Source organism: Clinocottus analis, unplaced genomic scaffold (assembly GCF_023055335.1).
Source record: "Clinocottus analis isolate CAN_PGR_092001 unplaced genomic scaffold, fCliAna1.0.p SCAF_3, whole genome shotgun sequence".
In the NCBI taxonomy this organism is placed as follows: domain Eukaryota; kingdom Metazoa; phylum Chordata; class Actinopteri; order Perciformes; family Cottidae; genus Clinocottus; species Clinocottus analis.
The window spans coordinates 15,027,978-15,053,866 of record NW_027176042.1 but is presented as its reverse complement, the minus strand read 5'-3'; the positions used below and the strand labels follow the sequence as shown (position 1 = coordinate 15,053,866).

Below are 25,889 nucleotides of genomic sequence, written 5' to 3'. Positions count from 1 at the left end.
TTTTTCCGTTATCTTAACTTAGACCCTTTCCAGCATCAGCTCAGTGAGGTGTGCTCTGTTCTCGTTTGGAATTTTGTTTTCTCAGCAACCAAGAGATGTCAGCACTGAGCCCCGTTTAGGCTTCTCTGCGAGCAACGATCAACTCAAAAGACTACAGCTGTTAAGAATGAAAGGTTTCTGTTTCTTTACAAAAAGAATATCAACGAATGAAATTAACTAAATTTCAAGAAGATAATACAATAGTTGTAAATGTGTGAATAGACGGAACAAGTTCGTCCAATACTATATGTATTCTCTCAAACCCTAAAGGGGAGAATAGAGGAACATCTGTAAAGACGGACGCATAGTGGACAGTGTGTGACAGACACTGCCACATACTGACTGATGAAAGGGTGTGTGTGTGTGGGTGTGTGTGAGAGATGCTTAATGTTAGCAGGCTCAGTTTTATAGAGTCATGTTGTCTTGAAAAATGTGATTTGAACAATCACCAATAGCTGGCTCCTCCCCCCTCCTTTTGCTCAACCAGCTGTGTTGTCTCAGTGGACGCAGCACATCACCTCTGTCAGTGTGAGACTCCCTGGGGTCCATTATGGCTTGTATGTTGGTCTCTTTGGGGAAAGCTACCATTTTTTTTCACAGTTTTCCAACGTCTCCTTTTGTACACCTAAAGACGACACCTGAATGCTGAGTTTGATGCTTTTAAAGGATTCAGGGAAGAGTCATCGCCATGATTTGGAAGTACTTTAACTTTACAAAACTCAGAAAACTTGTTGGAGGAACTACAGCCAGTTTTCAAAATGTAAGAGTTGTTCTTTTGCCATTCAATAGTTATGGCGTTGCAAGGAATACAAATGCTAATACAAATAGTGCATTTGATGATCAAGTAAAAAATACAGTATAGGCTCTTGTTTGCATGTTTTTCTGTAATGGAAAAGACAGAAGTTTTTTAAGAGTCAACCAAATTTAAGGTAAATGTTACAAATTGATTTGTCCTGACAAATTACAGTCTGGTGAAATTTAGACTAATGAGTTTTACAAAATTGTGAAAATGTAATCTATTAGGTTAATTCAAGAGCCCTGAGATCTTTGGTACCCTCTGGGGTAATTTATAACATATATCAGTAGTATCCAAAAATATATGAAATGATTTCTGCTGGTTTTGAACTTGAATTCATAGCATTACAAATGACAAAACGGACAAACAAAGTCGTCACATACGGATGGAGCTGCATGTTTTTGCAGACAAGCCTTAAATCATTTCTCACATTGTGTTTGCATGTGGTCTATTGCTAAATATCGTTTAATATGATGGACTCTACTATCACAATATCACCATCAAATCAACATAATGCTGAATACAGTAATGGAAATCTACTGCAATTCACAAATATGATTTTTGTGTATGTCTCTGTCAGACAGTAAATACAATACACATTTCAATATCTTTAATTTAAATTACATCTGAAACTAATTTGGTTAATGTTTGTTGTCATAAAAAATGTTTAGATATTCAATACATAATATAGGTTTTTATTTTTAAAAAAAGGTCATTATTTTGAATGTATAATTATGTTGCATTACAATTGGTTATTGACATTATTAACAACGGGTGGGATTATGGGGTTTCTCTGCACTCTGTAACATGGATTTATGAGGGATTAAAAGACTGCATAATTCCCTCATCCTCATTATAATGTATATAGTACCAGAGAAGAACTGCAGCCTAGACTAAATCCAAAGCATGTTTCTCCGTTGAATTAATTATTAGAAAAGGTTTTAGGGAACTAAATAAACTGAAAATGACGAGTGGCTAAGTGATCATCCTCTTCAGGAGCAAAACGTGGGTTGAAAGCAGTTGTGCAACTGGTGGTTCAATATGATGAAAAATGAGGGCACCCTTACATAATATGCACGAGAATGTACATGTACTCGTGCTTCCTGGGGATGAATCTCACTGCAAACGTTGCATGCCAATAGCTTTCCACCAGAGAAGATTACAGCATCAGTGGATCACTGGCAGGGAGTGAGAACATGTATTTAGGACACAGCTTCCTCCACAGTCATACGTTTGAAACTTGATGAGGATCAGAAGCACAGGATGGTAGATACACATATGAAGAGGTACATTAAAGATGCTACAGAGGGAAGAACAGCTGCAAAATCAACAATTTGGAGATCATGTTTGAAATTCAGTTTCTGCATTCTGCATTTTGTTTGACTAAAATGTGCAGTAAACACATACTATATATTTATGCAATGCTTTCTGGTTGTTTCTTTCTAAACTGCAGTGACCATGGGTCAAACCTGCCTTGGTAAGGGGTTTTCTCTTTGATGGTGCGGTGCAGGGTGACACTGAACTCATACTAATCAATGCAGCCACTTCCCCGCAGCTGGGATAAAACAAGCACACTCATTATCTTTCATTTCAAAGGGATGGGGACGGGTGGAGGAGAGACAGGGTGTCCTCCATGAATTATTCCGATTGATTATGTCCTTCCCTCATTAGAAAGCATCCCTTCTTAAATAGTCTCCCAAATAGTCATTGATTAACTTTACAATAAGTTGATGGTGTGTGTGTGTGTGTGTGTGTGTGTGTGTGTGTGTGTGTGTGTGTGTGTGTGTGTGTGTGTGTGTGTGTGTGCGCGTGCGTGTTCTCTTGAAGGTTATGAGGCTGCAGTGAGGATTTCTGGAAGTTTATATTTACCAATCATTTCCCCAAGCGCTTTTTGTTGGATACATTTTTAGGAATAAAATGGGGACTCAGTGCTGCCTGTAATATTTCTTAACTGTATTCAATTATGTACACCTGTTCCTTTTACATGTTAACCACATAAACTCAAAAGGTAATATATTAGCGTTGCGTTAACTGCTGGTTTCCTCGAATTACTGCAGGTTTAAAGATTCAATGTAGTCTTTATTGAACATGATTGGCCATTACTGTTAATGTTTTAATGGACTTTATTTTCCCCAACACAGGAGTAAAGAGTATTTCAATTGATGCAGAAAGGATTCTTCTGTCTTATTGCTGAACAATGGGGGAGTCTGGAATACAGACGTGTATTTTTACTCTAAAACCTTCACTATGAATCATGGAGGAAAACAGTTCATTTCTGAACCCTCAGTACAATGACAGCATTGCTGTTTGGGCTCCGATGCCTTCAGCTCCCAGCAGACAGCTTGGCACCCTTCCCAACCCGCAGACACACTTCAAGGACCTGGCAGGGATATTTTTCATGGTGACCCTGAATATTCTGGCACTTCTAGCCAACACGGCTGTTCTGGTTGTTGTCATAAAAGCCCCCCATCTCAGGAAATTTGCCTTTGTGTGCCACCTGTGTGCAGTGGACCTGCTGTCTGCCATCTTGCTCATGCCTCTTGGGATTGTGTCCAGCTCGCAGTACTTTGCTGGTGTGGTGTTCACGGTACTGGAGTGCCAGGTCTACGTCTTCCTCAATGTAATCCTCATGGCTGCCTCCATCTTCACCATCACAGCCATCAGTGTGGAGCGCTACTACTACATTGTCCACCCCATGCGCTATGAGGTCAAGATGACACTGAAACTGACTGCAGCCGTGATTGTGGTGGTGTGGGTGGCCTCTGCCGTGCTAGGGATGTCCACCGTGTTTGGGTGGCCGCCCTACGGCAGCCTGAGCTCCATCAGTGCCGCAGACTGCTCGCTGTACTGGAGCCAAAGTGGCCACAGACGAGTCTTCTCTGTGTTTTTTAGTGTTTCTTGTTTTTGCCTACCTGCTGTTGTGATTTTTGCCGTCTACTGTAATGTGTACAAGGTGGCCCGCGTGGCAGCCCGCCAGCATGGACCCCTGCCCTTGTGGACAAACAGTCAAGTTAAGCACCGCTCTGACTCCATCAACAGCCAGACTACCATCATCACAACCCGCAACGCCCCACGTAGGATCATGCGTGACCGGCCTTTTGGGGGAGGTAAAGCAGCTCTCACGCTGGTGGTTATTGTTGGCCAGTTTCTGATCTGCTGGATGCCTTACTTTGCCTTTCACCTATATCTGTTGCTAGATGCGACATCCAAAGCTCCTGATGACCTGGAGGAAACAGTCATCTGGCTGGCATACTCCTCCTTTGCTATCAACCCATTTTTTTATGGGCTTCTTAACCGGCAGATCAGGGAGGAACTTTGTAAGCTCAGGCGTTGCTACTCAGCTCGCTCAGTGGAGCTGGCTGTCTCCAGCCATGAAGGCTCAGGCAATGAGAACTTCCTGCAGTTCCTCCATCGGACCAGCTGCACAGTTGAGACACGTGCAAGCTTTGCCACATCCAGTCCTCGAAGCACTCTGGATCAAACTGGGCAGACTGGTTTCAAGTTACCAGGACAGATCCCTGAAGAGTTCAGTTAGATATACCTCACTGTTGTGCCACAGCATCAGTAGCCTGCAGGACTATCACAGCTACACAATAAACAGTGATCCAGTACTCAATGACTGCAGTATGTCTGTAACTGTATTTGATACAGTGTTAAGAAATTAATTGTTTATGAAACTTGACACGCTTTTTTCCTTTTATAGAGATTACACTCAGAAACAACATTGAAAGCTATGGACACTGTTTCTTTCATTCTTTTTTTAATTGTATTTGTGGTTAAACTAGAACAGGTAAGTTACTAATCATATGAGGAACACTTTGTTATTACTAGCTACTAAAACCAAGTTTTTTAAAACACCATTATTCATCTTTTTTTTTAATGAAAAGTAATGAACATCAATTTCAGATAATACTTGAAAAGTAATTCATGACAATATATATATAGATCTACAGGTAAATGCTTTCTCAGAAATGAAGGATTTATAATGAGGATGGGAGTTAACTATCATTCATTTTGCAATTAAGTTCTTAAGACTACCTGTTTTTATATGAGTTATCAACAAAGCAGCAATATTCTTTGTACAACGTTTTATGTGTTGTTATGTTGTGTTTATGTTGGAGGAATTTGTGTGAAATTTATTTATTGTACTTTCAGAAGAGACACATCCCGTTTTGTTCAATCATGTATTGTTTCTTTTTGCTTTAAATGTGCAAATAAATACTGGTTACTTTCATCATGTATGCAGATCTTAGCAAGTAAGCATTTTATAAGACAGTACATAATAATTGTGCATAGAACAGGTCATCTAAACAAATGAAGTGTGGGCAAGGAAGTTGACTAGCCAGTCCGTCTCATGAATGTGGTTATTTTCATCAATAACTTTGTATTATCCAACAGCAGAAAATGATTCACTACACGTTGTTCATTTATAATCATTACTCTTGCGTGGGCAGCCTTGTGATCTGACTGTCCCGTAGCCATGAGTTCAACAGTCAGCCTTCACATTAAAACTCACGTGTCCTGTCAATATTTCAAAGTTTTCTCAAGCTCTTATCTCTCTCTGTTCACAAAAAAAATCACGAAAAGAAGACATTTGCATGAGCAATCCAAAACCTCTGTGTGTATTTGACATTTTGTTACTGTGCAGACTCTCTGGGTCTGTGTGTCCATTTATGAAAAGCCTGTGACTAAGATTTCATTTCATAACAGGTGAAGGGGTTGGCTCCAATACCCTCTCACATCAACCACTATTTACATTTCTAAATATACATATTTGAAGACAACCTGTCAAACACTGTGAACATTAAATAATGGTGTGTTTTTTTTTTGTTAAACTATATTTGATCATTAATATTCTTCAAGATGACGAAGTGTTGATGAATCTGTGATAAATATTTTGCAGCTTTTCACAGATTAGATTTAAGGGATATCATCGGATGGACACTAAAGAGTGCATGCTGAGCTAAATTGTAATCAACCCTGTAAACATCATCAAAAGATATAAACATAAATCAGGAAACATGTATGAATAACCCTGCTTTGATGTCAGTAAAGAGGGGAAAACCAACGACAGTGTCAACTATATAAGACTACACTGAAGGGCTTGCAAAAAATACATCATGCACGCATGCATGCACACATGCGCACACACACACACACAAACAAAAACACACACACAAACAAACACACAAACAAACAAACACACACACACAGAGCTTCATTTTTAATTGTTTTAAGGAGTTCCAAAACTTTGCAAAAATACCAAATATATCTTGCATATATATATATATATATATATATATATATATATATATATATATATATATATATATATATATATATATATATATATATATATATATCAATCATATTACAAAAGCACAATAAAACTTACCATGCCTAAAAAAGAGACAGTTGTACCAATGTCTTTTTCTGGGATTGGTGTGTATTACTTACTAAAACCTTATGTTTGATAAAACCAAGGTAATTTAATTTTGTCTCAAAGGATACGAACAACATGTAGACTATTTTTATTTAATGGAGTGGTGCAGCCATTAAACATCATTTTTGGTTTTAAATATTGTATTCAGTGCAAATATTCCAGCTTCAATGAGACAGTGTGGATTACTTTTGCACCATTAAAGACACTATGGGGCATTTAAGTGGGTTAAGTGGTGCAAAAATACAAATAACAGTTTTAAACCGTAAAAAAATCCATAAACTCAAAAAGCTGCCAAGACATACTCAATCACATTAATGAAGTTTTGGTCCTTTCTTTTATCAGAAAGAGAAACAAACACTGTACTTAAAAACTCTGACGCTTAAGTTACTAATCTTTTGAATATGATGTATTCAGTGATATTAAAGATACATACTGTTTCATGTCTCAAGCCTGAGCCGTCTTCACAAATTACAAATTCAAGTGAAGGACCTCCTATCTCACTGGATGCTTTCATTAAATCAAGACAATCAAATCAGCCGTACACCTCTTTTGCAAAGCAGATTCATTGTAGATCAAACACGAGGCCACTCTATAGAAAATGAAAATTCATGACTTGGGCTAAGCCGAGTGTAGTTCGTTAGTTAACTGTCCTTAATGGTGAATCTGAAAAGACCCAATGTTCTTCTGTGTGCTGTACTCTGTCTGTTTGACAGTGATTAAGAGCGAACACTCCTGAAGAATCAAAGGGACGAGGTGTGATTGATGGTGCTGTCGAACCGAGGGAAGCACATTATTTCATCAGACCGTCCTTTAAACAGTCGCAGCACGACTTCCCTCAAAACGGCACACACACATATAACATGACAGCTTACAGCCGTCTTCATAGAGCTTCATGCAGTGCAGTGTACGCAGTGTACTCCATGTACTCTGTGTACTCAGTGTACTCAGGTCCCACAAACCAATTAAGGGCCCACAGCCACGATGAGACGTGTGTGCATATTAAAGGCCCTGTGAAAAAAAACTCCTTACAGCAAGAGTTCTTAGTTAGATAAGAAGCTCATTTGAGGGGTATTTTGTGCAGATAAAGCACTGTAAAAAATATTTTTCCTCACAGTTTTTTTTCTTCTCTTTTGTGGCGTTAGATGGGAAGCACTGAATAGGCGATTGCGTTGTTAAATAGACATGACAAATAATCAGTCTGACCTATTGTACTGTAAGCAGCTGGACTGACAGGTGCTGAGCAGGAACGCTGTCTGACCTCCTTCATGCCCCAAATAAGCTGCTTCTGTCTGAACAGAGGGCTTGATCTGTGGTTGGAGTTAAATTCATGTCATCATATATAATGTAATAATGTAATCATATGAATATCTATACCTGTCATATACTATACAATTAATAATAAAATTAATAAACATTGCATGCGTATTTTATCTTAAATGAAGTGCCCTCATAGTCATTTTGATTAATTGTCACAATATGTGTTGAGGTCACGTGAGGGTCACTGCCCACACATGTTGATGAAAAAGCTGTCTTCTAAATCATCTTCATAATATGAGAAATGGGGTGCTGCATGAAGAACGTATTCTTCCAAAATTCAATAAGGTTTTATTTCTTACTGTTGCTTGTTTCAACTATTTATAGGCTTCTTCAGGGGCTGCAACATTATTATTATTATGAAAGACAAAAAAACACAAGTGTTAATATATTTCATAAAAAATGTAATCGTAGTTGATCTGAAGATTTTTTCAGACTGTCCTTATCTGGATAAATATATTAATCCCAATAAATTGGACATTTTGGAATAATCCTGAACCACAGGGTATGAGCTAGAAAATTATTATTTTTTATTCACCTCTCTTTCTACTTACACACACACACACACACACACACACACACACACACACACACACACACACACACACACATTGGGACTCATATAATAATTCACTCCGATACACACACTCTCTCTCCGCTCACCTCACCTGTGCAGCCACGACCACAAACAAACCCCATCTGGTGAGGTGTGCAGTCCATTAGCATACCATCGTCTCCGGCTCAGACTCAGGAAACTCTCTGTCATCAATACATTGTGTTCTCTCTCTGTCTTTCTCCAGCAGGCAGACATTGTCATTACCATGGAGATTGTGCTCATCGTAGCTATAGACCGAGGAGCGTAGTAGCTCACTTATGCTCAAGTCTGAACAGATGTCCGTGACGTATTTGTGTGTCTTGTGTGATGCACAGTAATTGTTCTCTTTTTAACATATTCAATATTTCCATGTTTTTGCCTCTCTTAGTAGTATAGGTAAAACTCTTGGAGCCATACATTTTAAAATGAATGTAGCATATAATCAATCAACATCATTTAAGTTTTGAAGGATACTTGAGTTTTGCAGATGGATAGTTACTTTGTATGTTTACATTATTTTATCAGGTTGTCCCATTGCCAGCTGCTGTACTGGGTCATTGTGTGGTGAAGAAGATGATGAGAAAAGCAGTGTGAGATGGCCTTGTGATGAAGGTCTGGTGGGTCGCTGAGCGATAAGGTCTAACTCTGAGGATTCATAGCTGAGCTATTAATAGCACAGAGGATGACTGGTTAATGGGTCCAAAGGTTGTGAGAGGTGAAAGTTATTTTTTTCTTCTTAAAAGCATGTTGCGAAACATGCTTTACACCAGACAGAGTGCAACGACCTGAGAATGCTCTTCATACTTGGTCTAGAGGAGGATGATAACATGCAATACATCTGATTAATGCTGTTGGTGAACTTGAACGGGCAAAAAGCAATAAAGGATCCTCAATGTTGATCACTGAACTGTTTAATAGGGGACAGGATGAAAAGTCTAGGAAGTCTAGGAAAACTAGGAATCTAGCTTTAAAATGATTTGATCTTTCTTTTTAAAATCAATAGGATCAGATGTCAGTCTTGAGAAACAGTTAAGAGATGGATTTTAGTTGTTAGTGATTGAACGTTTTGGTAACATTTTATAATAACTGCACGCTATGAAGCATTAGTTGAGTATGAGTAAACACTTCATTAATCATTTATAAAGTATTGTTCCACACTTTATAAAGGATGGACTCACCGTTTGTAAATTAGGTAATAACTAATGCTTCATAGCGTGCAGTTATTATAAATTGTTACCAATGTTTTATGTAATGTTCATCTACAGAGAGCATGTTATTTTTCACAAGCCTTCAGTGGCTCATACCTTCACTTTATTCTGCATCTCTACAGAAAAGCAACACCATTTAAAGTTAAATGTCTAAACAAAAAAAGAAAGTTAGATATACAATATATAAGTGACAGTGACAAATATTAGCGTAAACATTTAGAATTTCTGTAATATTTAGAAATCAGGACCTATCACTTGAAATGCTTTCTGTGATAATTTAGCAGTGTCATATTGAGATTATCAGAGGACGGTGTTGATATTTTTTTCTTAGTCAAGGGAAGGGTCCAAAGAAAATATAAAAAACTCCAATGGGTCAGTATTTTAAAAAAAAGCAAACAATATAAAGTTCAGTGCCTTCTGTTTCTTGAGAAAATTGATCGCCTTGCATCGTTGTAGTTACTCTAAAGAAGATAATTCATTTCCTCTTTGCTGTGACTTCTTGGTAAGCATCGGATTGTAATGCGAGTATCCCTATATAACTAAATATCTAAACTTTTACTCGATCTTTACTCTCATGCAAGCAGATTTGTCTCATGTTGCCCGTGCATGTGTCTGTGTGATGCCATTCCCACTAGGGTGTATCGGTGTATACAAAGCTATCTCCATGTGTACTGTATTTATATCCCACCCTATCCTTCCTATCCCTCCCACAGCACAGGAAAATGATCTCGAAAGACCATCTGCAAATACCATCCAGGGCACTGTAATGTTCCCAATATAACCACACGTCCCAGCCGAGGGGTCCGGTCAGCGGCCTCAGTCTGAGCTGTACGCTGGTGACAGGCACTCTGCTCTCTGGATTGTGTTTTCTTCACGTCTTTGGATGAACACCATGATACAAGGGAAAGATTCAGAGGAAGTAGAGATTGACTTGGAGGACTCTAGTGACCCTGATGATTTTGATAATGGTGAGGAACCGGAAACTCTCTGGAGGGCCCATCCTTCTCTGGAAGAAGAGGAAGACATTCACACGTCCACAATGGTCGAAATCAGCGATACCAAGCCTCTGATAAATGTCCGGGACCCTCGCAGTATCAACGACTGTCTCAAGGTATTGCATTCTCATGCAGGAGCTCTAACCAACTTTGTTTCATGGATCATTTGTGCTTTTGTCACATGCAGTGAATTAGCTGACTAAATCATTACAGTGTAGAATCAAGAGACTGTTTGGGTGATTGCACTGCCCTCCGGTGGATGAAATACATTTTTGGATGGTGAATCAAGTCCAACAGCAACACAAATTGTTATTTCACCTCTGTAGCATCAGCACCACTTTGTCTTTGTATCTCCAGGTGACGTTTGAGGATGTGATTGCCGAGCCGGTGTCATTGCGCAGTGGGGACAGAGTGTGGATCTGGAGTCATGCCCTGTTTGAGGTGTCTAGGGTTTGGATCTACAGAGTAGTGACCGTGCTTCTGGCCATTCCCGTTTCAATTATCTCTGGTCTCCTCTTTGCCATCCTCAGCTGCTTCCACATCTGGTAGGTTTAGCTATTGCCTGGTTGCTTCCACACATATAAAGGACCAACATATTCTCACCTTCTCCATCTTATCGGGTGCCTTCATCTAATAACTTGAAGGTTTATCAAAGTGTATTTGTTGCACTCACGTCTGTAAACAAGTCAAGGGGCTATATGCAGTTGTGCTACGGCCCTCACACTCTCTAACAGCAAGCTAATGTGCTGATGTTAAGAAGGCATAAGGCTTACCATGTTCACCATCTTAGTTTAGCAAGAGACGATATTGGCGATATTTGCAGGATCCAGTATTTGTTTAGCTTGACCCTCAAGTTAAGACAGGATGTCTCCCAGCTGCTCTAAACTTAACCGTTCTGAATCTGTCTCTTGTGAGTCGTCCAGCTTTATGGCAGGGCAAAACTAAATTGTGGGGAAAAAACACCCTTGATTAGTTTCAAGTATGTGATTGATAAAGAGAAATCTGAGCGAGCAACAGGGGGACACATCAGCATGCAAGGAGGGTAAAGGAATTATTGATTTAAGAAGATTCATTTGGAAAAACTATGGTAAAGTAGTAATTCTTAAGTGTGCTTTAACGTGTGTTTTAAAATCAGCAATACTAACTGGTTAGATACAAACAAAACAGTAATGAAACAATACAAAGTTGAGTAACTGAGTAGTTTGGGAAAACATTAGAATATCATAAATAAAGTGTAATGTTCATTTAACGATTGGTAATGAAATTCAGATCATATTATAAAAAATATATATGACAACAAAGTATAAAGGACATGATGGTAGGATGCTCTGCCGTGGAAAAAGAGGAACTGTGAATTGGCTAGAAATAACAAAGAAGGTTTTATATTGATTAAACCTAGAAGTTTAGAAATAATCAAGTTATTAGTATAAAGCCACCTGGGGTTTTGGGGGAAGTTGAATACTTTAATCTTAATAATTGTTGTGTTTCTTTCTATGACAGGATTGTTGGTCCTTGTAGCCAGTTTGTCCTCATCGGGGCACGCTGGCTGCAGAGCCTATGGAACATTGTGCTGGATATCATTGTGCGGCCTTTCCTCACGAGTGCTGGGAGATGCTATGGAGGCTTCAGCGTTCACCTGGCCAAAGAATGAGACCGGCACCTCCAGACTGGGACTGTTCATTATGTGCACTGGTGTTAGTGGACTGAGCCAAAGTGGGCATTGATATTTTGTTCTTTAATATTTAATTCAAAACAACATTTTTATAATTACATGTTTTCCACAGTTAAGGTGCCTTTGGTCAAAGTCCAACAGCATCTGATGGTCCTTTTGAATGACTATAGCTTGTGATATGTTCAAACCATAACTTGGACACAGTAAAGGAAGGTGATGTTATTCTATGCTTTATCCTCATAATATCAGGTCTGTGAAACAAAAAGGATCAGAGTTTTTGATATCTGAGACCAGCGTAGGAAAACAGAGTCCCTTAAACTTCTGTTACAATGATTGACTTAAAGACAACTAAAATGTGACCAGTGTTGTTCTCACACTTATACCTGATAGTGGGGTTACAACTTTGTAAAATTTCTTTAATTTTAAATAATTTCACAATAGTTTGTCATACAAATTAATTGTTGTATCATCTGTATGGCCTACTGGGCCTACTGAGCTGGGTTTATATTTATTAAACTGCAGTTTAGAGTTCAAGCTAGTTTAAAACTACGAGAATCACATATGAATTAAAGAAAGTTACTTATTTAAGCTTGAAAGCAAACACACTTTCTGAATGTATAACTTCATATTGGCAACATTTTTGAGTATTTAGGACTTTGTCACTTCGTGGATGTGGATGGAAATTAAACATCCTGGATGATAACAGTATAAATCATGCACTTATTTACATAGGGCAGTGTGCAAAAGGAAGCTGCTTCCCTTTTTTAGAAGTAAGCTTTAAGTCGCAGTTTAAGTCATACTTGTACAAACAAATATACAATGCTATAGTGTGTATGAGTGGGTCCCTCTACTACCCGCAGTGCCTTCTATATCTTTAGCAGTTCGAGGTATCATTGATGGCAGCTGTTTGCTGGCATTCCTGGATCCTGAGTGGCATTTCAGTTTATAAACTGCCACTCCTCTCCCCTCCGTGGCTCTGACTGCAGCTGCACACCCGACCTGTCATCGTGGTTTCTCTTGCTTCAATATCTCAGCTGCAACAGGAGAGCTACGGAGATCAACCTCACCAACAGGGATCGACCCCTCCAACAGGGAGCCCAAGCAAATGAATGAGGAAGTGGTCAACGTGCAAATGATCTGCTTACCTTAAAACCATAGAAGTGCATTAATTGAAATACAATTGTGATGTAATATTTCAGATGAATGAAAGCTGGTCTATGAAGATGCAAAATAGACACTAATATGTCTCTGCCGGAGACATTTTGTGTTATTTTGATAGGATCAGCGTCAATAGTTTGGATGAATTTAGTGTATTTTTGCCCTGCTGTTGGTTGCATTTTTCATAACCAATACAAATTTAGATCGTATGGATCCATTATTGAGGTGAATCGCTGACCTTTATTTCTATTTGGCCAAATCTTACATATTGCACCTAAAGGCTGCGGGATCGTTTAAGTGTTTTGATAGTTACTGGGATTTTTGTGCTTTAAGACAACATCTAACCGGTCAGTTTTTTTTTACTTTTGTTTTATTTGCAGAGGGTTTAAGCTCCCTGTTGCTTAGACATCTTGCACCACCCTTATACAACAGACATACATGGGATTTTGTAATGAAACTCAAAGCATTAGGAAACACCAAGCTTTTATATCTAATTCCAGAAACAATGTCTGTTATAATAATCCACAGTCATCCGATGAGCAGTGTTCAATATAATTTAAATATTTATTGTGTAATGCACTTCTCACAATGATGTCTAGCACCTATACACACACAGCATGTGTACTACAATTACAGCTACTGCCTGGAGTAAAAGGGAAAACATGTTGACTGATTTGTGAGAACTGCACCTTTAAGTCTGTGTAACCAAACAGCAAATAAAGAAAGTAAGTACCTGCTCTGTATGCTCAGCTTAGGTCAGCTTGTAAGATGTGTTTCAGAGTCTGCTGGCATGCACAGTCTGAAGATATACAGCAGCATGAAGAAGATGTAACATAAGTGTTGTACAGCTGCTTTATTGGGTATGAAGGCCAGTTTATGGGCATTTCACTGACAACTTGAAGATCCATGAAAGGCAGCAAAGGTATAACAATAATTGTTGTAATTGTTGTCTCAATTTTTGTAATGTATTTTTCCTGATTAGGTATCTAATACGGTGAATTACAATGATGATGTTAATTTTTCCACAATGAAACAAATCTAAAAATGATCTAACCATTCATTAAAGCTCAACTTTAAATAAATATAGTTTTAAGTACAATAAGAATGTTTCCTTGTACTTAATAATAGTTACAAACAGATTTCAACATCAGTACATTTTGTGGTTGTGCCAAATGTTGGATTCTAGTGACACTTATTAAAACTGTATGTGAAAATGAGTTCCCATCTTTCACCTTTAAGCTGCTCCCTTTGGATGTTTTCTTAAACCACAGTGTTTTGTTGACAGCCTTCCAGCATATCTACAGTTAAAGAATAATTTAAACACACTTAATGAGCCCCAAAATGCACATTATCTGATTTAGACACTGATGTTCTCCATGTGGTGAGTATAAACAGTTGACATATCGCTTTAAATGTACATCAAAATAAACTGGACAGAGAAACAAACCCAATTGTTGGACTGATTAAAAAGTAACCACAAGGGGGAACCATTATTCAAGGTTTATCCCACCACGATTAAGTAAGCTTCAAATTGCCTAAAAGCCAGACGCAATGATTACCCTAAAACACCAACCAGCTAGAAGAGATGGAGTTAATAAAACATGTGGACACACACAGGGAGCAGTGTAAACCATATACAGAGTGATGTTATATTACATCATAAAGGACAAACAAAGTTATATCTGCTGAAAAGAGGGGTATTGTATAAATGACCTTAACATCATTCATGTATATCAACATTTTGATCAAACCACCCATATGATGTTCCTTTCCACTTTCCAAACCGTCTATACATTTAAATTAAAAAAGAAGCTTTTAACCCATACTAATTTTGTTTTCAAGGGGTAAACAAGCATTATAGTAACTCAATTAATAGCCATTTTCACAGAGCATATATAGTTGTGTAACCCTACCTCTCCTAAAAGGCAATAAAATGGACCTATTTTTTCAAAAGAATGTCCTTGTACAGCATTGATATACTTATTGTGATAGTGACTTGTCTTTTCAGGTCAAATTAGGAAGTCTAACAAACAACTTTTAAAATGCTCACTGACAGAATACATCTTGAAATGATAAAGCCAGATAAATGATTTGCAGCTGTAGGGAGTCCAAAATGTAAGTGGTATATTGTAAAATCCAAGGGAGTTTTTTTTATTATCTATCTAATACAAGAAGAAAAGAATAGTAGCTATGGGCCACTGCAGAGCCGCTGCAGATGATTAAATGCCTGAAATGGGAGACTTGCATGATTGCACGACGAGAGGAAACCTGGATGGCTTTCAGCTGGCCCTTCAGAGTCCAAGTCCCCCTGTGCTGGACGTGTGTGTGAGGCTCCTCTGGCTGCTGGTGTTGTTGATAACACAAGTAGAAGACTTGCTCTTGTGCCTGCACTGTTGATCACAGCTGCACGGGGAGGCTGGAAGGTACCGTCTACAGCAGCAGAAGAAGCACTGCTTCAGGTCAAGAAACAAGTGACCAGCAAAAAACATGTAGATCCAGGGGTTACAACAGCTGTTGAGACTGGCCAGCAACATGGCGATAATGAATGCAACGTCTAAGGACAGAGAGGAAGAACAAATTATTTTTTTGGTGAATATACATATTCCATTCCATTATCCAAACCGCTTATCCTATTTAGGGTCCCAGCAGACATTTGGTGAAGGCAGGGTTCACCCTGGACATGTCGCCAGTTTATCTCAGGGCACATATAAAGACAGACAACCACACCTACAGGCAATTTAGAGCCTCCAATTAACCTAAACTGCATGTCTTTGGACTGTGGGAGGAAGCCGGAGAACCCAGAGGGAACCCACGCTACCACAGGGAGAACGTGCAAAGACCGCCTGGGCTCGGGCCAATCTTGCTGTGAGGCGACAGTGCGAGTCACTCCACCACCGTGCAGCAAATATACATATTCTTAAAATTCCTCATGAATAAACAAAAAAACTGAGTCATTTAAAAAAAAAAGAAGTCATTCTTGGGGTTTGGGCTGTGGTGGGACAGGCAGGGTAGAAAAGTTAGAAAACCCTGACGTTGCTTTTGGTCCTTTCATGCAAGGAGAAGAATATATCATACTTACAGTCTTATCCTTTAAATAAACCTTGTCTATGACAACATGGCCAGGGTGTACTCTACCTCTCAACCAGTGCATGCTGGGATAGCTCCAACTCCCTGCTACCATGAACAGGATGAGCAATTTAGAAGATAAATGAATAAGAGTATCTTGAAAAAGCCCCTAAAGTAACACTTTTTCTGCATTCCAGTAAGATATAATCACCTGGTTGTGGGCTTACGTCCAAATTTAGTGTGTGTGTGTGTGTGTGTGTGTGTGTGTGTGTGTGTGTGTGTGTGTGTGTGTGTGTGTGTGCCTGTGTACATATATGTTTGTACTTTTTAGAGTTTTAGCATTTTGGCCATGGAAATGGTCTTAACAAATATTTGATTTTACCTTTATGGTCCCACCTGAAGATGAATAACAATAACTTTGACCCCCTAACCTTTCATCTAGCAGCATTATCACGCCAATATTTTAATTTGTCCAATATTTTGGTTTATAACCCCAGCCATCGCTGCATTTAATGTTTAGTGTCAATTAACATGTGTTAGCGTGCTAACAGGCAAATCCACTAGCACGGCTTTAAGCTCTTGTTAAAAATGTATTAACGTAACTACATTACACCTCAATAAGATGTAACAAGACAAACACCTCCACTGGACAGCTATGGACTCTGGATTACATTTTTACTAAATACCAGTCCTTGTTCACGACAGCTACTCTATATAGCACATTATTTACAAAGAAAAATATGAACTGACAAGCCTTTCAGACAACACCAAAAACATTTGGGATTTTCCCTGGAAAAATATGGAGGATTGAGGGATTTTAAGATGCCTGAAACGAACATGATGGATGGCTTCAATTAGAAGAGGCCTCTCCTGGATGGAAAAATATAGCAGATTCTTCTTGTCCATTCATGTGATTAAATGTCCTATCTTTAAAGGCACAGAACACATTGATGGAGCACGCTATTAGAACAGTGGAAAATTGAAGACTTACATGTCTTTCTATTTTTCTCCAATCCTTAATAGGATGAGAGATTTAGTGTCTTGTCCTCTCCTCAAGTGAAACTGCAGACCTGTTACATTTCATGGTCCTCTGACTCTAAGTCCTTTGCGAGGAGATTGAGAGGTGTGCTGAGCAACCTTTCAACCAAATGACAAGTCAAAAAGTGTTCAACAGATAAGTTAAACACCCTGTTCAGATTTGTGAATATATATATATATATATATATATATATATATATATATATATATATATATATATATATATATATATATATATATATATATAGTTGGTGCAATGGGGAGCACAGTTCTCTAAATACCACAAAATGAGCATTTAAACTTATTTCTTTTTGCTCTGATACCATACTCTGACGCCACTTTATTGTGCTGCCAAAAATTAAAGAAAAACATTAATATTGGCCGCTTTTCTGTAATATCATGATATGCAGTTATTTTCAGATTGATGTTGGAAAAATGAGAACGAGGTACTGTTGCTTTCAAAATGAGGACTTTGGTGATATTGCCATTATTTGTCTGATGAATAATACACACAAAGAGAACTCAAGAGTATAATAAGTTAAACAAACATTCCATGTGTGCAAAATGTAGTTTCTTGTTTGAGCCGTCCTCAGCAGAGTCACCTACAGAGTCCTAACCTGAGGGCATTACTCCAAAGAGAAAGCAATAAAATAAAGATAAGCAGAAAGCCAGCAACATTTTAATATTAGTTACCATGTAGGGACACAAACTTTTCTCTAAAAAGTTTTCTTTGAACCACTCTTTGACACTTTTATTTCATTATTATTCACTTTACATGAAACTGCTCCAAATCCTTAAATCATATTGAGATATCTCAAATTGATACCGTCTTTCCTTCTTCCCTCTCTTATTTTTTTTTATCCCATTTGTTGCTTCTTGTTTACTTCAATGATTTGTTCTTATCATTGATAGTTTTAAATTGTGCAATGCTTTAAAATTCAGCAACATCGTATTGACTGTCAGTAATAAAAGGAACAATAATACAGAAACCAATTTATTACAGTCTAATGAAAATGACTTGTGTCCAAATTTGGTGATTTCTAAGTTTTAAACTAAAATAATTTCCTTTATCAGTTGATCTGAGGATCTTCCTTCTTCTTAAACGGAATAAACCTCAAAACAACAAACAAACAGTGGGTTATAAAGGTTTTGACATTGCTAAAAATTATGATGAAGAGCAGTTTTACCTTTGGGAAATACAAGGTTTTCACAAAACACCTCCAAGGAAGTCACTATTTCAAAGAGCAATCTATTTATTTCAGTATGAATGGGAAATTAACACAAATTTGTATTTCAAGGACTTGGCTTTTGAAGGCTTTGAAAAATAGCATGTTTAATAGTCCCACACAGCCTAATATTAAATGATGATAAGAAACAGCATTGAGTCATCCATCCAAACACTATGAGGGCATTATTGACTTCAATGTGTTTTGAGGAAGCTGACGGTCGATTGCCTAGACTAAGTCTGTCCTATTTAAGAGATATCTAAATCTCTGTCTGCTCTAAATGAATCCTTGTGCTATTTGGCTCAGATAACACCACTTGAACGGTTATGGAGTAGTTCAGCTCCGCTGCTCTTGTCCCCTTTAAAGGCAAACTCAAAAGATATGAGGGGTAAATCAGAACGCAGTTACTGTAAGTGGAAATCATATAAACCACCATTGGGAACAGAGGGAGCAACTCTTTGATGTCCTGGTACATTTACTCTCCCAGTGGCTCTGAGGACTGGCTCCGAACTGATAACCGCTGTAAATGACACTCCCATTCATCTGTGCCCACTCTAGTGGCGTCGTGCCATTGTGCTGCCTTGAAAGTGAAATGGGTTGCTTCTGCATTTCCCAGAGATATTGTCTGACATATAGAAGAATAATCTTTGCATGCAATTTTAAAAACTGAGTTAATAGACAATACATGTATCAATATAAACACATATGAACTCCTTGTGTTACTGAGTACATGGCACATTGTTGTGTGTGGGTAATATTTTCATTAAATCATGAACAGCATCTGTTGAGTATTGGTAAAGAACAATGAGTATGCCTTTACCTTCTCTTGGTGCCGCGGGATCCCATGCAGACCACATCTGGACAAAGAAGAAGGGTGTCCAGCACACAATGTAGGCAAGGACCACTACAAATGTCATTTTCACAGTGCGAATCTTTGCTCTTGAAATGAGCCTCACGCTGCTCACACGACAGAGATGCTGCGCGTCTTTGGAGGGCCTTTGAGTCACAGCCAGGAATTGGTCCTTTCTGGTTTTTAAATTGAAATTCTGCCATATTTTAAAACAAATCAAACCATAGCATATACTTAAAATTGCCACTGGGAAAATGTAAATGCTGAGACTCATCCATGTGATGTATGCTTTGGCTCCCCACGGCTGTATGAAGTCCCCCCAGCAGTCATACACGCCGTTACCGACATCCCTCAGAGAAAATATGTACACTTGAGGGATGCTGAATACTAGACTGAGCGTCCACGAGGCGACCACATAGAAACGATCCTTTCTCTTGTGCAAGGAACGAAGTGGCTGGCAGATTGCCAAGCACCTGTCGATGGACATCAATACCAGCATGTAGGTAGAAGCAAACATACCCACGACCTGGAGGTATTTGACCAGCCTGCACAGAAAATCCGGCCCGTAGAAGCGAAATGTGATATCCCAAATGAGTTGCGGCAAGATCTGAAAGATTGCAACGACCAGGTCCGCGATGCTCAGGTGCTTCATGAAGTAATACATCCTGGATTGGCTGTGCTTCGAGGTGGGGATGGCCCACATGACGCAGAGGTTGCCGGTCAGAGCGAGCAGCAGCACCAGGGCTAGGACGGTAACTTCAACTTTGGCCACTTCTTCATTTCGTTTCAGAGGATTCACTGTGGTGTTTCCTAAATGGCTGTCATTTGTCATTGCGTTGCTCCACGAAACATTCAGCTCACAACTTTTCTGCTCGCGTAAAAAGGCCTCCATCGTGCGCAAAAGCGCCACTTTAGCGCAGCCAGTGATCACATCACAACCAGAACAGGACCGCTGTCCGCTGGTGTAGTTTCCCCTTACAGTTTACTGCCAGCCCACTCGGTTAAGGTTGCTTTTGTGAGTTGCCCTCAGGGTAAATTGCGGTGTAATCCAAAGGGTAGCGCTCTCTCTGCAGAGGAACATATTGGAACACTTTAATTGAAAACTTAAACCCCTTAACTATTACAATAAAAAAAGAAGAAGATCTGACCTCATAGCCACACACACATGATTGTGTTAAACACGAAGCCTACCTTTCTAAAGATCCTTGCTGTGATTTGGGGATCCTGGAGCACCGCACTCCTCACCACTCGCTGCGGACACATTGATATGGTTTGCAGAAGCTCGAAAGGATACCTTATACCAAATGTCAGCAACTCCCTCCCCTCATCTTATTATCTTCTAAAGGAAACTGTCCGGGCTTGAGTCTGAGCACACCGCAACTCTCTCTCTCTTCCCCTCCACCCACCCGAGTCTCTCTCTCCCTGTACTTAACAGCATATAGGGTAATGCTATCTTGTTTTGCGCAGTGAGTTAATATGTTTGCATTTACATTATTTGAAGTGAATCAAAAGAAAGGAACACTCCACTCTGAACTATATAAAAGCGTCTCTTGTTTTCCAAAGAGCTTTCTTTGCCCCATTCCCCCAATGGAAATGATGTTATCTGGAACAGTGTGCTTTGGATGAATATAAGACTGTGATGCTGTGCTGTAAACGGATTAATCAGGGGACCATTACAGGTGAAATCAAAAAAGCTCCCTGAAAGTCATGAAGAAGAGAATCTCACAGAAAGTTTTATACTAATTCAAAATAGTTATCCACAATATTATTTTTTGTTTAAATGTCAGATATATGTTTGTTTTTTAATGAAATCCTTCATTTATTTGCTCTATCTAAAGTAATATTGTCATTGTTTATCATAACATTTTCACAATAACGTCTTCTGAACAGAAAAACCTTCCTTGCATATGTTCTGAAATGGAGATAATGTAAATACATCATAATTATGAAAATACCTCCTTATTAAATGGAAACATGTTTATTGTTATGCTCATCAACATAGAGCCAGGTGACCTTTGCTTAAGATGGATTATTGTTCTCAACCATAACATGAACATGTGAACATCACATGTGCAGTAAAAATGTTTGTTCCTTTGGGATTATCCACACTTAGTTGAACATGTGCCGATGCTATTTGTTCAGCTGAATAGTCCTTGTTAAGAACGGATGCCTTGTTGAATTTGTGCTCGATATGATCTAAATGAACCCAATGGCGGACAACGAGAACTCTTTTATTGAATATCATCCAGCGGTCTCCGGCTTTGTGCCCTGATGTGAAGCACATACACACAGTCCTGACTACATGACCAAGAAGACATTATTTAAGTAATACAAGAGTTTGTGCATTAAGAGGGGTTTGTTCTCGTTGAATAATCGTTCTTTTTTTCAAAGATCCCAGTGGAAAGACTAAAGGCTAAAACGTCTTGATGTCCACAGTGAATAATTGAGTGCATAACCCGCAGATATCCTGGGATCTTGCCATCAGCTATCCATCTGTGGCTTAGATAATATAACTACAGTAACACCTTGTAATTCATACCACATGACCCTGCAAGTGATGGACTGTATTCTCAGCCCTGGTTCTCAAGTGAAACTATTTGCTCGATTTAAATAGTTTTACTTTGCCTATGCAACACTCATACCATGAGTGAAAGCATTTTAATGCCAGATTAAATCTTTTTTTTTTTTTTTTTACTATGCAAAAGTGATCACTGAAAAGTGTCTTGTGACAAATATTGGTCATTACTGTATTTTTCAATTAAGTGGCACTGTATCAATTTCAATATGTTCCCTAAGAATAAAAGAAAATCGACCCGCTGAAGTCAAGATGGAGTTGAGATGGCTTGGGCACCAATGAGGAAGTCTTTATCTGTGGGACTTGCCCAGGACATGTGGAACTAAAGATTCACTAAGTGATCGAAAAGTGAAAAAAGGAGTACTGCAGACATGTTGACCGTCTTTTACTGATACAAAGATCTTTTAGAAAAGCCACCAGTGAAACTGTAGTAGGGGGCGTGGTCTGTGCTCAGATTTGTGGGAGTGGTTTAGGGGGGAACAGGTTAATTGCTGTCACCTGTTGCTAATTCTCCCTCATCTCCCTCATCTAGTGACATATAGAGAGAGGAACACCGTGAGAGTCTTAATTAATGGTGGACATGACCCAGCGTGAGAGGGCGCACGACGACGTACATTGTTTAAGTGTGTAATAAAATGAGTTTGTGCAACGTTAAGTGCAAAGAATGTGTGTGTATGTGTTGAAGAGAAGCGGTTAGTAAAAGAGAGTCAGCTACAGAAATGTTTCAAGATCAGAATGAAGGGTAATAATTTACTGACTTTGTAGGTTGTTATTTGGCCATGCACTCTTGGTTATTTTACCGTAACTCCAACACTAGCAGCACAGCGACATTACACGAGCAGACTAAGACATATAATCTGTGACATAGAACTGGAAAATATATGGTCTATAATATCTGTTTTTTATACAAATACCTTGACATAAAACAGATGAGTGACACAATGAAGGCTCTTCAGCGTTGAGACTGGCATGTAAATAAACAGAGAAAGGACCCCGGCTACACATACACTCTGTATGACATCTATTCAAGTGCACTTGGCATCTCCACTTAAACTGTTCATGAGTATATTTTAAGATCAAGTTGGCGTGTTGTGACAGTAGTTTGACTCAATGATGTAAGTGTAGAGGTCTCCTGCTGTGGGAATGCCTGAGCGCATGAGGGTCAGTGCACTACAAAGATAACAGACGATGTGTTGGTACAGCTGCCCTGTGCTTTCTGTGCACTCACACACAGGTATAAACCAGCAGTCACTCTCTTATCCATAACCTAAAGCATGTGCGTGGTGGTGGAAGGGTTAGAAATCATGCAGAACTAAATCATGTTCGCGTGACTAAGACTGGGTTTATCTGAATGCTGCAAACCAAAACAAACTTCTCTGAAAACAATCCCTTTTCACTTAAATGTGCCTTTATGAAATATTTAAGGATGGTTATACAGTTGGTACATTTTCTCTCTGGTGTATGTTTTTTTTTTCCATTATACAATATACCTGTAAATGATAATTAAAAAAGTTGTAGTCCACAAAGTAAACACAATATAATTACACTCTCTTTCAAGGTATACTTCTTGGGATTTTAGTCTTTGGTGATTTGGCTACACCTGGTAAGACTTTTGATAATACGGGATGCTGATTTCTATTTGAAATGACCCCTGTATTGCCCACTGAAGTGGGTGAACATGCACTGTGCAGCTACTCTGTCAGAAATTCAACAATGAAGAGCCAAAGCAAACTGAGCTGACAAGATTAATTAAACCACTTTATTTATACATTATCTAATTGCTATTGCTGAGTAGCAATAATGTAGTAAATATCCACAACATCACAGGATCATATTTTCAGTTCCTGTTTGTCTTCCTGATGCTTCTGTATTTTGGTCCATCTGCCATGCAGGCAACTGTGACAAAACTACTATACTCTCTACATAAATCATGATCATGATGACCTTTTTTATTGTTACAATAGACAATAAGAACAATAATAGTAGCCTATTAAGGAATACTTCATCCTTGATGGTTTGTATTTTCTAATGATGCAGCTCCCTAGTGAGGCATCATGCACAGCAGGCTACCAAGGCCAAGGAACTGCCATCTAAATGTTAATGTTATTCATGCTATGAAATGTCAATATTTTCATATTTTTAGTGTTGGTTTTAACACACTGTAATCAAATGACTATTCATGAGAGGGCCGGTTTCATCTTGTACAGAATCTCTTTAAGGTGCAGTGGTCATATGGACATGATTTAAAGATAATGTATAATATACCAGTGTAAGCCACGAGGCTTGTGCTTTATTCTTAGAGGATACACGGCGTGTGTGACATCTGCAGCTAAGCTCAAGTAATGGAAAAGCATTGACAAGCAAGAAAAGGGTTTGGAGGGAGAATCAACTCGCCATTGCTCGATTTGATGAACATGTGTCACGTATGTGGTGGGAAAAAAAAATCATAATTTTTAATTTAGACTTTTAATGATCCCATTTTTTTTTCTCCTACGTGAATCGCCACCTTAACGTGGTGGAGGAGTTTGAGTGGCTCAGTGATCCTGGGAGCTATGTTGTCCGGGGCGTCAGCCCCTAGTAGAGTCTCCCAAGGCAAACAGACTAAGAGTGGTTCAAAAAACCTTGATGGAGTGCAGCACAAGGACTTTAGCCACCTTGCCCGGACAAGGGAAACCGGGGCACCCTCCCGGAGTGGTGATACTCACGAGCCCCGTCTGAGCGCCGCTACGTTGGAGTTTTTTCTTGTGAGCGAGAGGGTCGCCTCCCTGTGCCTCCGGGTTGCGGGGAGTAAGGCTCTGACTGTTGTTTGTGCTTATGCACTTAACAGCAGCTCGGAGTATCCGGCCTTCTTGTATTCGGTTGGTTGGAGGGGTCCTGGAGAGGGCGGCTCCTGCCGACTCCATAGTTCTCCTGGGAGACTTCAACGGTCACGTGGGTAATGACAGAGAAACCTGGCGGGGGGTGATTGGGAGGAACGGCTTGCCCGATCTAAACCCGAACGGTGTTCTGTTGTTGGACTTCTGTGCTAGCCACGGTTTGGCCATAACGAACACCATGTTCGAGCATAAAGTGGTTCATAAGTGTACTTGTATTTAATTGTATGTCATGTCTCACCATTACTTAAAGCCACATGTTCTTACGCAGGCCTGACTTGTTACCTGCTTAGGAAAGTAATTTATCACAGCAACTTCTCACTATTTCCTTCACTCACCAAGGTGTGCTACTTCATGTGACCCTATTAGTTAGATATTGATGGTTGCAGATTGTATAAAGCAGTGACATCACCATAAGAGAAGGGCAGAGGGAAACAGTATCCAGTATGAAGACACGGCCTAATTTACACCCTTTAATCTATACCAGATGGGGCTGAGCCAGGGTAAGATGTGTTGCAGGTGCAGAAAGGAATAGGTTGCTGTACCCTCTTCCATGAAATGTGGTAAGCACAGTGCATGTGAATAGCCTTGGGCAGCCAACTGCAAGAGTGGGGTTGAATCACCAAATTAAACTGCGCTCTTGATTCCTCCGTGGTGAGGGCAGCGCGCGACCAGCTCATGTCTGCGCGCTGCGGCACATTAAATAGTCTGGAGTTTTTTTCAGCGTGAGAAATACGATGTGAGGCGGGAGGGCGTGATTTAAGACCAAAATGCATGACAGTCACGCTCAATGCGTGACACTTGAGAGCCCTGCTATAAAATAATGAATTTGTATTGTTTGTAATGTTCTTTGTGTTGTAATGTGGGGTGGCATAATAGTTTATTTAGTCAATTGTATGTACTGCTGCATCTACCTAATAGTTGAAGGTTGAACCCAGATTTTGCTGAAAAATAAAAGCAGAACATGTATTAGGATTTTATTTAAAGTCCTTCATAACAAGAGAGCAAGATTGTGCTTTTCATCAGATTTTGTATTACAAC

At 39.2% G+C, this 25,889-nt stretch overlaps 3 protein-coding genes across 3 annotated transcripts; 2 read left to right on the top strand and 1 right to left on the bottom strand.

Annotated features, from left to right (window-relative positions):
- Positions 1–3,087: 3,087 nt before the first annotated feature.
- On the top strand, positions 3,088–4,991 carry si:ch211-213o11.11 (probable G-protein coupled receptor). The gene has a single exon (XM_068594885.1). It carries the CDS (start codon positions 3,090–3,092, stop codon positions 4,368–4,370), a length of 1,281 nt encoding a protein of 426 aa, XP_068450986.1. The 5' UTR covers positions 3,088–3,089; the 3' UTR covers positions 4,371–4,991.
- A 5,194-nt stretch (positions 4,992–10,185) lies between these two features.
- cav4a (caveolin 4a) lies at positions 10,186–13,752 on the top strand. Its single transcript, XM_068594560.1, has 3 exons — positions 10,186–10,506; positions 10,748–10,935; positions 11,891–13,752. Exons 1-3 carry the CDS (start codon positions 10,279–10,281, stop codon positions 12,039–12,041), a joined length of 567 nt encoding a protein of 188 aa, XP_068450661.1. The 5' UTR covers positions 10,186–10,278; the 3' UTR covers positions 12,042–13,752.
- A 1,653-nt stretch (positions 13,753–15,405) lies between these two features.
- On the bottom strand, positions 15,406–20,292 carry oxtrb (oxytocin receptor b). Its single transcript, XM_068593996.1, has 2 exons — positions 19,371–20,292; positions 15,406–15,774 (listed from the first exon to the last, which is right to left on the bottom strand). The coding sequence occupies exons 1-2, from the start codon at positions 20,290–20,292 to the stop codon at positions 15,512–15,514; spliced, it is 1,185 nt and encodes a 394-aa protein (XP_068450097.1). The 3' UTR covers positions 15,406–15,511.
- Between the last annotated feature and the right edge of the window lie 5,597 nt (positions 20,293–25,889).

Excerpts from the sequence above, each read along its gene's own strand:
- si:ch211-213o11.11 (XM_068594885.1), top strand. The coding sequence starts at position 3,090 with ATGGAGGAAAACAGTTCATTTCTGAACCCTCAGTACAATGACAGCATT.
- oxtrb (XM_068593996.1), bottom strand. The coding sequence starts at position 20,292 with ATGGAGGCCTTTTTACGCGAGCAGAAAAGTTGTGAGCTGAATGTTTCG. Across the intron at positions 15,775-19,370 it reads TCCCGCGGCACCAAGAGAAG|ACGTTGCATTCATTATCGCC; the intron begins GTAAAGGCATAC and ends CTCTGTCCTTAG.
- cav4a (XM_068594560.1), top strand. The coding sequence starts at position 10,279 with ATGAACACCATGATACAAGGGAAAGATTCAGAGGAAGTAGAGATTGAC. Across the intron at positions 10,507-10,747 it reads GTATCAACGACTGTCTCAAG|GTGACGTTTGAGGATGTGAT; the intron begins GTATTGCATTCT and ends TTGTATCTCCAG. Across the intron at positions 10,936-11,890 it reads CTCAGCTGCTTCCACATCTG|GATTGTTGGTCCTTGTAGCC; the intron begins GTAGGTTTAGCT and ends TTTCTATGACAG.